General features: G+C 43.1%; 1 protein-coding gene across 3 annotated transcripts in view; it reads left to right on the top strand.

The window, feature by feature from the left end:
• LOC126921710 (protein similar) overlaps positions 1–14767 on the top strand; it is a 36958-nt gene that overhangs the window by 18425 nt on the left and 3766 nt on the right. For all 3 annotated transcript variants that reach the window (XM_050733482.1, XM_050733481.1, XM_050733480.1), the window contains exons 8-10: positions 12008–12527; positions 13272–13509; positions 14332–14678. In XM_050733482.1, the coding sequence (XP_050589439.1) occupies positions 12008–12527; positions 13272–13509; positions 14332–14678 (1105 nt within the window). The remainder of the gene's footprint in view (positions 1–12007; positions 12528–13271; positions 13510–14331; positions 14679–14767) is intronic.

Raw genomic sequence — 14767 nt, 5'->3', positions numbered from 1 at the left:
CGTCGTAAACGATGTCGAAACCATATCAACGTTTCGTGATCTAGTTCGCTAGCGAATTCTGTCTCGTCTACGTTACATTATGTTTGTATAAATGACGAATAGGAAGAGGAATTCATCTTCTTTCGAAAGATCCTTTTCTTCTTTTCTTTTTTTCTACGGACGAATCCTTTTCCAAGGAGGATAAAATAGTGTTTGTACAACCTCTGCTGCGGTATTATAAAACGTTGAAGCTAAATAGCTTTCGACGAAGACCGCGGCACACATTTAAGGTTCGGAACGATGTACGTTATCGTTCGGTTTCCAACACATTACGCAATACGCATCACTGGCACCGCTAAATATTTTTAACTTAAATATGCCCACACAGTGCACAGCCCAGTCGAGCTTCCAGCAATTTTATAGCCCGCATGAAACTTAATAATTTATTGTCGGGTTCGAGGGGACCGCTCTTCAATCTGCTACCGTTATATACCGTGTTATAGGTTTCGAGAAGCTCGCTGATACTTTGTACAAATGTTATTTTATTTTCTAGTTATATATTCGCTAGAAAATAGAAAAACGATGGAAGATTTTAGTCTATTCTTAATTCGTACGTAGAGCGACCGATAACAGAGTACTTTCTTATATATAGATTTAATGTCACACGACCGGATATGCTTAAGATGTCGCGCCAATTATTTTTCTTTCCTTATCGAATTTTGGCGGATCGTGAGATTTTATTCTTGTTGACGTTTCCGATACGCGGTTTCAGTTTGTGCACGATACGATTATCGTGTCGTATGCTTCCGCGCAGTCTAAAATAAGTTGGTCCATTGTGACTGGTACGTTGCATTCTTCACGTAGGGGAGTTCGGTCCTTTGTTAATAGACGCAAGTGGAAAATTTTCGTGTGGTCTATTCGGTCACGAGTAATAGCAACTTGGTCTCTTCGAGTAGCAAGGGAATTACGTCATTATTTTTATACAAAAATCTTATATTTAAAGAAAATTAGTATAAAAAAGGGGTAACTTTTCCAACTCTAATCGTTACCGTACCTGTATATTCGAAAATTCTGGTCCAGCTTTATTAGTAAATTCCATCAGTTCCATTTTATTCGTAACACGAGATATTACTAGACTTTCCCTGTTTTGACACGAAAGAATTACCAATGAAACAAGGAGGTGTCCTTCGCGAGCTTTTTCACGAGATTCTTCACGAGCTTTTTCGCGAGCCAGCCAGTGTTGTTTAGATCGAACCGCGAGGAACGTGCCAAATTGGACGCCTATCGAAATCGCTTCGAAATGAAACGCCGAGTTGTTGAAGAAGCTACGGTGCAACAACACAGCGTGTTGCGTGACGGGATCGCGTTAATGATCGCGCGTGGATCGTCGCGCGTGTTTCAGGTATTCGCGATGGAAGCGGCGTGCCGGCCACGAGAGTTGGCGCGCAAGTTCGACGTCCTCGATCAAAGCGTTTCTACGCCGGCTGGATATTTTTAAGTTCGTCCACGATAACCGCAATATGCGAGACGTCGGTGCCAGTTTGAACACTATAAAGTTTTTTTCCAAAGAGATGCTCGCGAGAAACGGGTTAATGGGTTGCAAAATATACGAGCCTTTCAAAAGACGAACCGATCAACGTCACTTTTTATCAATTTCTCAATTTCATTACACCGACGCGCGATTGATATTCAGCCTTTTGAAGCTACTCAAACTATTCGCGTATATCCCTCTCTGAGCGATGTTACGAACAATCGTAAATTGAGAAGTAAATTTGAAAAAGATGATATGTACGGCCCCGTAACGTTTTTCTAATTAATTCTGCCTTCTATCAGTTTCTCAATTTTATTGTCCAGTCACGCGATTCAAGTAGTAAAGCAACAAACCAGTCAATGATCTGACTCATCGAACGTTTATTTATCTGCACTTTTCAACGAGTGGAAGGTAAATTTCGATAGATAAATTTCCGTATTCTAAGCTATGTAAACGAAAGAAAAAAAGAGCTCCAAAATTCTTCTACCCGATATAGATATCGGCGCAGTCTCTTTTATCGAACTTGACACGGCAAATACATCCGAGAAAAAGTCGAGTTTCGGATATCTGTGCTTATGTGTGATTAAGTAACACGCGATATACAAAGATAAATACCAAGGTATATACAGTAAAGATTGATGCAGGCTATGGTCGGCGCGTTTGTCGAGCAATTGCATACATAGGATGAAATGAAGTTCTTGAAATTACAACTGGTACAAAGGAGGGAATTTTCTTTCTGTCAATAGATCGTAGGATACGAGGACGAAGACGCGGAAGACTGGCTCGTTTTTCTTGTTAGAATGGTGGGCTTTTCTTACCATCGACGTCGTAAACGACTATAAAAGGGGAGGGGGCCGGGCTTTTATCTCGATCCCCGGCTGGGATTAACTTGATCCCAGCGGACCGTATTTTCTTGCGTTCGGCTTTCCCACGAAAAAATCGACCGCGCGTACCTGCTCCGAGTGTCGCGACAAAAACACGGAAGAGGATCACAGGCGAATAGTCCAGGATACGTGTGCAGAATATAGGTCAGAAAGGAGGCGAAAAGGATACAGACTCCGTTAACGCTACGTTAAAACTATCCACTTATACTGGGTTATATATAGCCAATTAGAATCGAAACAGTAGCGAGCGTATAAATAGAGAAATGGTAAGCTCAACTAATTATACTACGAGAAGTTTTATCTTTACTTGGTTTCTGTAATATTTTACGTGCAAGTGCATTTCTTACTCTATCCCGAGGTGCTGTAAATAATTACCAACTGAATTAAGTCGAATCTGACGTAAGAATTTTCTCTATTTATAGGTTTTTATAAAAGTTAATATTAACGTGAGCAAGAACGTTGGCATATCCTGGGAATCTGTAAAAACAAACAGTATCGGTCGATTTCAACTGATTTTCTAGTTGCAATGACAATCGCCCATCCACCATATTCCGATGTTACGTAAAACAATACGTCAGGTACCTGTATGTCATTTGCATTTAACGAGAGAATACTCGGTATTTCCCACAGATATACATAGCTCGATAACCGACCAGATAGCGTGCCATTCTGTAGCCAGTTAACCAAAACACCGTAATTCCTATTGAGATTCAAAGAACCGAAATCGAATTGAAAGGAGGTCGCAAAAGCTCTCGCCGTGACGCATGTGTAGTTCGAGGATGTGGAGCGATAAGAGCATCGAACCCACGTAAATTATCGCGAGAACGTAAGGAAAGGGGCAGTGAGCATAGAGTATTTTCGTTTTAACCAGAAAGCGTTCTCTCCTGGCTACAGTTTTTTTATTTGTTTGCCTAGATTTCCAACCCACGTATTTGTCACACATCTTCCCATCTCTACCGACCAATTTATCTATTTCTTTTTCATCGTTCACGCATTTTTCCGTTGACCTATTTCGCATCGCTGTTTCCTCCTCTGTCAGTTTAATAATAGTTTCTGCTATATATCAACCATTCTTTATGAACTAATTATCAAGTAACAACACCGACCAACGCTGTTCTTGTCACGTCCAGCTATCGAACTCTTCTTGCCAGTCGTCTCCACCTCTTCTCTCTTGCCACCGAAGATTTCGTAACGAGTAAAGGTTTATCTTCGACTGGTAGATAATCTGTCGCGCGCTTTACACTGCGCCGTGCCGCGACGCGGCGCGACGCCCGCGCTAGTGAATCGCCGTACCTCGTGCGCGAGAGAAAGCATTCTTTTCCGCGGCAGTCGCTCGACCGCACGTCACCGTGTTTAATAGCGTATAGAGATCAGCAGTGTCTATAGATTCGATCAATATCGTCGGCGATCGCGCGGCTGGCAGTCCAATTCAGAAAACTTGTCGTTACTTGTATCCAGTGAATATCGTCTTCGTTTGCTTGATCGTTGGAATTAAGAGTATTTCGTTGGAGTGCATTAAGCTATTGACTCGTTGATAAGAGTCGAGGTGCGCGGCCAGAAAATTGGGACGGAAGATCGAGTGAAAAATTGGTGGATCTTGTAACAATAAAATATAGTTAGGTTTGTTTGATATTTTATTATTTCCTCTTTTCGAATCTGTTCTTTTTTTTTTCTCTCGCCAGTCGATCGTGCGATTCATCACGTAGTAATTTCCGGATGAATATATCGGAAATTCACGCGAAAATCACGCGATCGGCTTGTCATGAAATTCCACGATAAAACGAATCCGCGTTTCCGCAGCGTGACGCGTCAGACCTTTGTATTTTGTGGAATTTTAGTCCTACCGCGTAATAGTCGAATTCCGAAACGTTGTTCACGTAACTGCCTTCGTTTTTATTCTCAAAACGTTTTCGTTTAACGTCATCTCTTACGTTACTGGTAACTCAACTTGTTACGACATTCGTAACTATGAATATTCAAAGAATGGCCGATAATGTACGCGCATTCTACATTAGCCGGCCTTCCGAGCGGCACATCTCGGCAATTTTTTTCCGTTAATCCGCGAGAGTTGATTTAGGGACAAAAATCATCGTACAGACAATCTCGGATACTCAAAGCAACTAATTTATTTATTGGAGGAACGAACAGAAAAAGACATTAGAATGCACCGAGTAAATACGTCAAGGGATATATATTTGGGTGACCGAATGTCTCTCAAGCGAAATTCATTTTTCCAACATTAAAAAATACCGCAAGCTCCAGCGAAATATTAAAAAGCTGTTGTGTATGATTTTTTATTTCAATTTCACGGCGAACATTTTCCTACAACACGCAGGATCTCTTCCTTCGGCTAAAACGAAACCGAGATTGGAATTTAAAAGTTGGAATATTAAAAATTAAAAATTAGAAATCACCGGCAAGTTTTAATTCGTGGTATATCCTGCGCTCCGTATATGCGACATTTAGATTTTTCTTAATTTTACCGGCCACTCCGAAAAGTTAAAACTCGTTAGAGTTCCTCTTTATCCAATCTATTCCTACCAATTTATCGATGTTCGTCGTAGTTCGTATAAATCGATCCGCGTAATTTACTCGTCTGCTTGTTATCGGTCAGTTATCGCGTACATCGTCGTACGATTGAAGCACGTTCGGATAGAGAGAGATAGATAACCGATCCAGTGACAAAGCGTGGTCGCGTGGAATTAGCTCGTGTATCGCCGGGTAACAGCCAGAACCGAACGATCGAAAGAGCGGAATCGCGATTTGCAAATCGAACGGGTGAATGAGGAACGGGTGACGCGAGGTCGACTCGCCGACGCACACGCTCGCGCGGCCGTTGCAGCAAATGCAGCAAGCGCGATCTTCCGAGCCAGTCTCGCCAGTGCGAGTGCAACGTTTCTGCTGTTAGTGTCAGTGCCAGTGCCAATCGGGCGTCGTTCGGACATTTGCCGGAACAGTCACGTCGGGAGATCGCGTGTTCGCCTCTGTCTCGCGCCGCGTCCTCTTCTCTTCTCCCATTCGTCTCGCTTTTCTTTTCACTCGCCTCGACATCGCTGCCGTTTCGTTTCCGCTCTTGAAAGAGATGTTCGCACGTAACTCGGTGCTGAGAACTGGCGATTTGCAATTAAATCCGGGAAGTTGAAACTTCGGATGTAGATGCTGAAGATGTAGATTCGCAAAGATACCGTTTACAAGCCAGTATACTGCAAGATCGTTAATAGCTGTGATACTTCTGATTCGATGAAGGGAAAGGAGCGCAAGTTGCAGTTAACAAGAGGATCCTCCCGTCTCATATAGATTTCTCTGAAGTTTACACACAAGGTATCGAAATTCCCGGAATCGCCAACAGGTTTCCGAGACCGAAGTACCGCTGTAAGCCGCGAAACGTCAGATCAACGTGACAAAGCGCAGGAACGGGGAATCGCTCGTTATTCGTCGCGACTCTTCGGTTTATTCATTTTTGTCCCGCGTTAAAACATCCGACGATAGGCGAGGGATAGCCGAGAAGGAGAGAGAGAATGATCTCTCGGATCGTACGATCGATCAATTTTCACAGGAAGGGTGGCTGATAGACGAGCGTTGATCGTGGTTCGGTTCGTTACATAACGAACCGCTATTTAAACGGCAAACCACTGGCAAACACACACGGGGGACGCAATTTCTTCCCGCTGTGTATCGGCCGCGAAACCGGACACTACACGTTCTTTTTCTCCACCATGTAATATTACGTTTTTCCTCGTAACGTGAATAAACACGTTTACGTCGTCGTCCATAATCGTGACGATCTTCAGCTGTGGACGTCAAACGCGCACGGAGGCTCGTTCGTTGTATCCCAGCCAAAATCCTTGCCATCGCGTTGACGAGTTACGAACGTTATTTTCGCGCCTGGTGAACGGACGCGCGCGCCGTGTTTTCCGCCTCAAGGGCAGCCCTCGTTAGCGCCTTGGATCTTAGGAAGACACTTTTAGTCCTCGCTGGTGATAGAGTGGATATTGGATGCTAATGGATACCGAGTTTGATCGCAGCCAGTTGCTGCGAATCGTTCGTCTGAAAACAAAACGTCTTCTCTCGTTCGGATGACAGAATCCTAATCTCCACAATTCTAAATTCCGATAGACTCCAATACACACGCGTTTTCCTGCTTCTAAAGTCTAACAGCTGTATATTGTATAATTCGTATCTCGATAAGATTTAAAGACAAGAATTTCGTTAGGACCCACTTTCACTCGTACCCAGTATCTGCCTCGTTCTCCGGACTTCTGATCTCGTCGCTTTGTTTGTCCAGCCACTCACTGAATCGCCCTATTGTTCTCTCGATCGACGTCAAAGCGAAGACAGAGCGCGAATCCCTTTTCTTTGGGGCGAGAAGCGCGAACGAGGCAAAGGCCGCGAAGCAGAACGCGTGTTGTGTCCGATTCGTGCCAAAATCATTGGCAAAGCAAAGCCCTCCTCTCTTTCTCGCTCTCTGTTCGCTTCTCGCTTACCCCCCTTCGAGACACACATCGCAAAGAGAAACGAACAGTAGTCGAGGGAAAGAGCGATTGACGCGTGGGCGACAAATTTTCCGCGCGGGGATGGGGATGGTTGACGTATAGGAGGAATAGAAAAACAGTAGGGGGCCATGGGTATACCAGATGGAAACCGAAGAGAAGAGGGGACTGATCCCACGTGCTCGATTGCACAAGTAACCGGGCGGTCGGCCGTCACTCTATTTTTAACAATACCGGCCGCATATTTAACTTGCACCTAACTCAACCTAATCGCTCTTTCTCTCTCTATGCGTCTCTTTCTCTCCTAAATTCCCTATCGTTTCGTCGCACGGTTCACATGACCGTTCGTCGTTTTCTCTGTCTAAACGTTCAAACCCGCGGATTCTTGTCGTCACTTCCCCTGTCAGAGAGATGGGGCATAAATTTGGGCCATTGCCTAGGTGGTAGTGAGTCGACGTGTATCGTGTATGTAAACTAGCGTCATCGAGCAGAAAATTATAAAGTTTCGCTACCATTGAGAATAATGTACGGTGCATACAGAAAGCGCGTCTATTCTATATCGAATAATTAGGTTCGAGATTATGAAATATCGTTTAGTAGCTTAGTTTCGTACGAGTGCGCAAACGTTTAATGGTATGAAAGTGAAGCGCGGAGATTGACAAATGCTTCCTTAGAACTTAAGGATATGCAGTTAGAGAATACAATCTTTACAACGTATATTGTTACAAATTATTTCGTTATATGTAATTATCAGAAATTAGACCGGTGGAGAATCGCTCTGGTACGTCGATCTCTCTCACATCGAAATTTTTAAACGAAAGTCAATTAGGCGTCGGAGATGGAAGAGCTTTACGGATAATAATCTACGGAAAACCGCGGCAATATTCGACGCGAGTAAAAAGAACAAATGCTGAGAAAAAAGAACTCGGGGGTTTCGAATTCGCGGGTCGAACACCTTGTCGCGAAGTGACATCATCGTGTACGAGGTCGCGCCGTTTATTTTCCTACTTGAGCGGCTCGGCAGAATTCATCTCGCTCGCCAAACTCGAAACAGTCGAAGACGAACGAACCGTGGCCAACTAAAAATAAGCCCCGCTCGAAGCCGCATTTTTTATCGTGCAACGCGCCGTTATGCAAGTGAATTCGCGGGCCCGCGATCGGTCGGAACGGCTCACGAAATCCTACGCTCCGAAACCTCGCCGCGCCCACCGGTTCGAGTTCATTAAGCTTGTTCGCTCTACGATAACCAAACGACCCAAAGATCCCGGGATTTCGTGAATTTTTCTTTAATCTCGAGATTACTCTGTTAACCGGGTCATTTTTTAATCAGAACTCTCGTAATCATCGAATACTTTAGAGATTAAAGAGAATATAGCAGTTAATAGAGACAAATTATATTTCATATTGGAAACGATTTAAGTCCTCGTCAATATAAATTACGATATAACGTACTCTCTGGGCCATTTTTACCAAATAATATTCTCGTCGTTACAAAGTTTCAGAAATTTAAGAAAAATACGAAAGAATTATCATCGACGTATGCGACCTTCCGTTTTATTTTTCTTTTTTCTTGAAACATTAAAAGATCGTTTTCTCTTAATAAAGAGGCTAATAGAAGGAATTTCTCTACAGAGAAATTATTACTTGTTTGAGGATCTTAGTTGCGAGCTATGTGTCTCGTTCTTCTCCGTTAACAGGTTGACAAAGGCGGGAAATTTAAATTGTTAAAGGAGAAAAATTCGAATGGATAGTCACGCGACTCTTTATCTTTATCTCTATCGCTTCTGTATTTATGAAAGAAGCCACGTTCTTCGCTTACAAGCGTAGGTATTCCCGTTGAGATTCTCTCGCGTGATTTGCACGCAACCACGAGGCGACTGCGACGACGCTCCTGCTGTTCCACGTTTGGGGTCCCGCTGGTCAATTTGCGACAATTACCGAGCCGTTGTGACTGGTTAAAGTTAGTTAGTGCTCGACTCGGCCTATACTGTTGTATACGGTAACGCAGCGTCAGACGTTTCACCGTTTCCCCTTCAAACCCTCTATCGCTCTCTCTCCTTCTCGTCGCATTTAATTCATTAAGGAACAACGTTGTATTAACGTAACATTTCGTTCGCAGCTTTTTCCTTTTAGTCGCTTTATGTCATCAAATTCTTTCCTTGAACGTTCTGGATATAAAAAGGAATTCCAAAGGTCCGATATGTATTTTTATACAAGTCGCTTTATTTTCATCGTTCAGTTGTCAGCGGTCAAATTTGGATATCTAGTTTGGAAGTTTGCAACAAGTGTGCACTGTTTTAGTGCAGTGTTTCGTTTAGTCATTGATCCAGACAGCGTGAAGCTTCCAATATTATTAAAAGAAATACAGACAATATAAATTATATTTATCGTCTCGCGTACGCTAGATAAATTTTTCGCAGAAGCTTAAAGGAATTTCCTTCGATCTATGAGACAGCTTGTACGAACAGCTCGACTTCTTCGAATCTCATGAAACAGTAGACTGTAGGCGAAAGGAGAAAATACGAGTAAGTGAGAAAAGAAGTAGGAGGCAAGTGTTCGAAATCTCTTTTCACAATCACAATTCAAAATTTGGTTATGTAAATTATAGCTCGTAATCATAGTCCAGTTACATAAATTGACGGAAAACAACAAATTGCGCATGAAGCGTTATGTTGATGCAACGTTGATTCTTAATAGGCTAATGAATTAATCCTTGAACCGTGGCGTGCCCTATGGAGGTATCCGCTATGTGTAGTTCTGTTATCAGCGAGTTTAACATCGAGATTAGAAATTTGATATCTGTATTTCGTTTTAAATTTCTGCAATTTATCTACGCAATTATAAAAAAGCGATTTCGAATTTTTCGTTTCCGTAGTCGAAAATCCGCGGGTAACGAGTTCTTTTCTACTCTACTTTCCTTTCTTTTTTTTTTTTTCGTCCGTGAAAATTGCCGGCTCACACGCGCCCGATCACGCTCGTCGTCGAATCGGCTGCTAGCGCTAGTAGCAGCCTTAACCTTCGCGATAACCTACATCGAGAGCAGAGAGGCGAGAAAGCCACGGCTCCTCGCCAGAGATCGGCGTGTGGTCGCTTTTCTACGATGTCCCTGACGCATTTTGGCCGATCGAGGTGTCACTGTGACATTAGAATCGCTTGACGCCTCCTCTATCGTACTGATCCGTTTTCCAATGAACCAAGCTTATTTCGCTCGCGGGAGAACAATTTGCAGGAATTTAACGGCGTGATCGAGTTTCGTAATGATTACAATGTGCAGCTTTATCTTATTTTCGACACGTAGTTTTGCCATATCCGATTGGACGATTCTTGTCTTTATCTCGAGGTCGTGTAACATACTACAGAGATTCCGAGATAGGAGAAAACGACGAAGATCGAATTCGCATCTTCTCGTACAATTAATTATAGATGTAGGTATAGATGTACATTTCCCAAAGGTTGTTCGTCGCTTCGAGTAATTATTAGGTCGATAATATACGAGCCACTCGGACGTCAAACTGACGAGCAACTCCATCGAGGTTAGTTATATTTGGCTCCCGAAGAATTAAACATCGGTCGTAACTTCTCGATTCTAAAATCGCAAGGAACTTTTAAAGAACGGACCTGGTTAGTTCGACTTCCCAGTGTGGCTCCTATATTTGTTTCGTATTTTCTGTTTGTAAATAGGACGAAAATAGAACGGATATATAAGACAACCGAATAAAATCATTCCCACTTATATAAATATGAAAAACAAACTGGCGGGCACAAGGAAATTGCCAAGACGACACTTGAGTCTCCTCTGTAAGACCAACGAGTTATGAGGACAAAATTATCCCAAAGATTGTTCGTCTTCTCACGTGTGACGATTAAAATTCGTCAGAAACGAAAGCATTTTGGTAAGAACGGTATCTAGAGATCGATTTTGGCAGGCGTCTTGCGTCCAAGTCGTCGCGCGGTTTCTAAAGCCATAAAATCTGGCCGTGGTAATGGCAAACTCGAGGATCGACCTCGAGTCAACTGCTGCCATTCGCCTGCATCTACACGAAAAGAAGAAGTACACGTTCATTGAGCTTCGACTCGATCGGTTGGTTGATTCCATGTTGGTTCGAAGGAATTCGTTTCGTTCCAGCACGCGTTCGTAGCTTCCCGGCCCATCAAACGGTAATTGTTATGCAAGGGGGGCTCGCGAGCTAAAAACCGTGGCCATGTGCTTCGCTCTCTCGCGTACGAGGGTCAGGACCCGAACGAACGAACGAACCGGAGTACACGAGGGGGGAACACGAGCGGTGCGCCCGTTCGAACGTCTAACTAGGCCGTCGAAGACGGCTAGTACCATCTCAGTTGATCATCCAACCTATTCGCGTTCGAATAGCATAAGCCGGTCGTTCTTTGGTACGTTCGACATTTTCCTTAATACTCTGGTAAACGTGGTTCTTGGTCACCGTGATTGGGAATTTTCGCGGATTTTGATCTTTCGTCGACCGATCTTTCTTTCTCGATCGTTGAGGAGTGGCAGTGGTACGTACTTTACTTTATCGCGCAACGTTCCGTACGAGTTAACTCTCGGTAGAGGCTGGATAATTCGTTGTTACGAGCGTAGAATGTACGGACGCGTCGTCGGTATATTTGAATCTCTCGGAAATATTTGTCAATTTTTCAATTTCATTACACAAGTATGCAATTAATGGTCGATTCTTAAGCGACGAATGACTCGCTTCTGTAGGATCGTTTATCGCAAAAAGCTGGTATAAACGAGAGTGAATTTCGCTTTGTATCCCGGAAGCGCTATCTAAGGGAATTTTCACCGCGGCAAGTAAGAGAATATAATAGAACAGACGAAGGCTGTTATATAATTACGTAATATCAGTCGAAATCCCTTAGAACGTCGGTTCAGAATAGAACATGAACTTGCGAGCCAGTCTGACCGGGAACTGTTGAAACTTGGAAAATAAGAAACGCCAGACGTAATATCGCTGTATGAACCGAAATTCACTCGGACTTCGTGCAAGAGTTAGCTATTAGAAAACGCAGGTTTATTAAATGAATCGAGAGAGAAAGTGGTCGCACGTAGAAACAGGATCGTCGATGGCGCGGCAGTTTCCACCAGGTAGGATTTCTGCTTTCAGCGGCGTGGAACGCGAGGATGAGGTGTACAGCGCGCGGCAGCTCGCAGCACGTGACAGCGAGGAGGCCGTGAAGCCGGAGGAGAAACCGGCTGCCACGAGCGACGTTGTCCAACTTCCACCTCTTCAAGCTACCACAAAGCTTCGTGTTCGAGTGCAAGTGAAGAGCAAGAAGCTCGAGGATACAGCGCTCGAGGGGAACCAACAACAATTATCGCTACCTGCTACAAAATCGAAACCAGCGACTACCGGCTCTTCCGATCGCGCAAAACCATTGACAGTGACCAGTTCGATTTTCCGCGCGGCGGACAAGAAGGCGAAGAAGGAGCCTGTTCAACTTCAGGACGGCTCGCGGAAGGATAACACCTTCCCGAGACCGGTCCAGTCTACAGAGAAATCGTTCGTCGGTGTACAGGCTTTGAAAAAATCGCTGGAAGAGTCGCTGAAGGAGAACAACGAGCCAAAACGAAAGCAACGGTGCCGCCAGCAATCTGTTGCTAGCCGCGCTCCGTTCGTGTTCCAGGTATGATACGAGAAAGGAGAATATAGCGAGGCTGTAAAACAGTTAAATTTCGGTAGGATTGATAGTCGAAGAGACTTGCAGCGATAAACAGGCAGAGTTCTAATATATAAGGCTTTTAGAACGACTAAATTGTCGCCACTTTCTTCTTTGTTAGTTTCTTTATTTTGTTGCTCGGGTTTATCGTAGGATTAGCGTACAACTTTAAAAAAGAAACGATTTACTTCTGTAGTTTTATTGCAAAGATATAACATATAAGTAATAGTAAATTCCAAGGTAAACTTCAGGGAAACAGAGGTTCGAATGATATCTCTTTTATCTGATTTTTATTTCTGCAGTTGATCAATGTGGCGTCAGAGTGACTTATTTATTGGGTCACTCTATTAGGTCTTCAGACAATAGAAATTGTTACTATAAGGAGTTGTATAAACTTGCACGTATCTTACGAAATAGAAATATGGTTTAGTTTTGATCGATTTGGACTTGATTTTTATTTGGTTTATTCGCGTTACTACAAATTATCTTTATCCTTCCGAATAGATAACCATGACCTGCGATACATCTTATATTAATTGATCGTTAATTGCTCATTGATTCATTGACCATCCAAAGCTGTGAACGATAGCCACTGATCGATTTTACGACCTCGCTATATTCTTAAATTATATGTTTTATAGAGAGGGGAGTGTGTTCACTTTGAGAAAGAAAGAGAAAAGAATTTTGGAGTTGATGGAAATGATCTTCTAGGGAAAACCCGCGGTGGAATACGATCCGGAGACAACGGTTCGTCAGGACAGGCCACACGTCGTTACCAGACACCTGTTTGCTTCTATTGCGACGCAACAACAACAACAACAACAACAGCAAGACCAGATAACCTGCAGACCACCGCCACAGACAGCGACAGCGAGTATCTTCGCTCCTCGTACCGAGGACATGAACAAAGGCTTCTTGACTTTCAGCGAGGATCATCCAGGCCTTACGAGTGGGTGTCATTCATCTCTTCCTTCGTATTGTTTCGCAACGAGTCGTGTTTTTCCTCGTCTTGTATCTTTACATTTCACTCGTTTGCCTATCTCTTCAAACTCGTTGCTATTCGCGCAATAATCGAGAGATAAATGTCGTAACACGCGACTTCGGTCGATAACGATGAAGAGTATGAAAAGAAAAAGAGACAGAGAGAGAGAAAATAATAATTAGGTGATGGAGAAGTACTCGTGATACAAGAAAAACTTCGTAGGTAGACAGTAAATCTTTCCTATCACACGAGATACGATATTGCGAACATTCAGGATCAAATGATGAGCACATGGAAACAGCATGATAAGATTATATTTGTTAATTTCTCCATTTTTATATAGAAGCTAAGATTTCAATATTACTTAGTCGAAGAGAAAAACGATCTGCTGTGTAAAGAGATATATTATCTTTTAAAATTAGATAATAAATGTAAGAAGTTTCTCTCTTAAAAGCAACAAAGTAGCTAACGTTATAACGTACAACAATTAATTTTTCTTAAATGTTCAAGAATAGATAGATAGGTACACAGATAGATGTACAGAAGAATAGACATGAGCACGTTTAATTCCTAAAGCAATTGAAACAACAGATTAGATAATATGGAATTGTTGACAATACATAAACTTAACTTAAAAATTGCTTTCTTATGAAATACAGAAGATACGTCTTATTGTGTATCTTCCTTTCAATTTTCGTATAGAATAACCGGTATTTGTTATAATACGGAAGTAAACAACGGTCGGTGTACCCTTGAAGGTATCTGAATTTCATCTATGGAATGTTACAGTGCTGAAGGACGAACCGGAGGATCTAACACATCTGGCGCCTACACCTGGCGACGTATGCGTCCCCCTCGAAGACACGCCTTTCCTTACGGACATGCTCGACGAGTTTATTCTTGGCAGCGACAACTATTGTCCCTTACTGAGCCCCGATGGAACCCTAGCACCTGAATTACGCTCCACAGATTTCACCGACTCTCTCAAAGATGCTGAGTTGGGAGACACCACGAGGAGTAAGGATCTAGGGGAGTCTCTGGCCGATAGCGATCCGTTCATGTACGGAGATTCGCCGAGCAGTCCATGTAGCATCGATCCCAGCGCGGTTTCACCGCCGCTCACCAAGTACCGTCAAGTGAGTCGATTTACTCGATTCCTCCAGACACTTGCAGACATTACACAAATATTCTCAGATCTTCTCAAATATACTATAAATATTCCCAA

This window comes from Bombus affinis, chromosome 11 (genome assembly GCF_024516045.1).
Source record: "Bombus affinis isolate iyBomAffi1 chromosome 11, iyBomAffi1.2, whole genome shotgun sequence".
Classification (NCBI taxonomy): domain Eukaryota; kingdom Metazoa; phylum Arthropoda; class Insecta; order Hymenoptera; family Apidae; genus Bombus; species Bombus affinis.
This window is presented reverse-complemented; position numbering and strand designations above follow the sequence as displayed.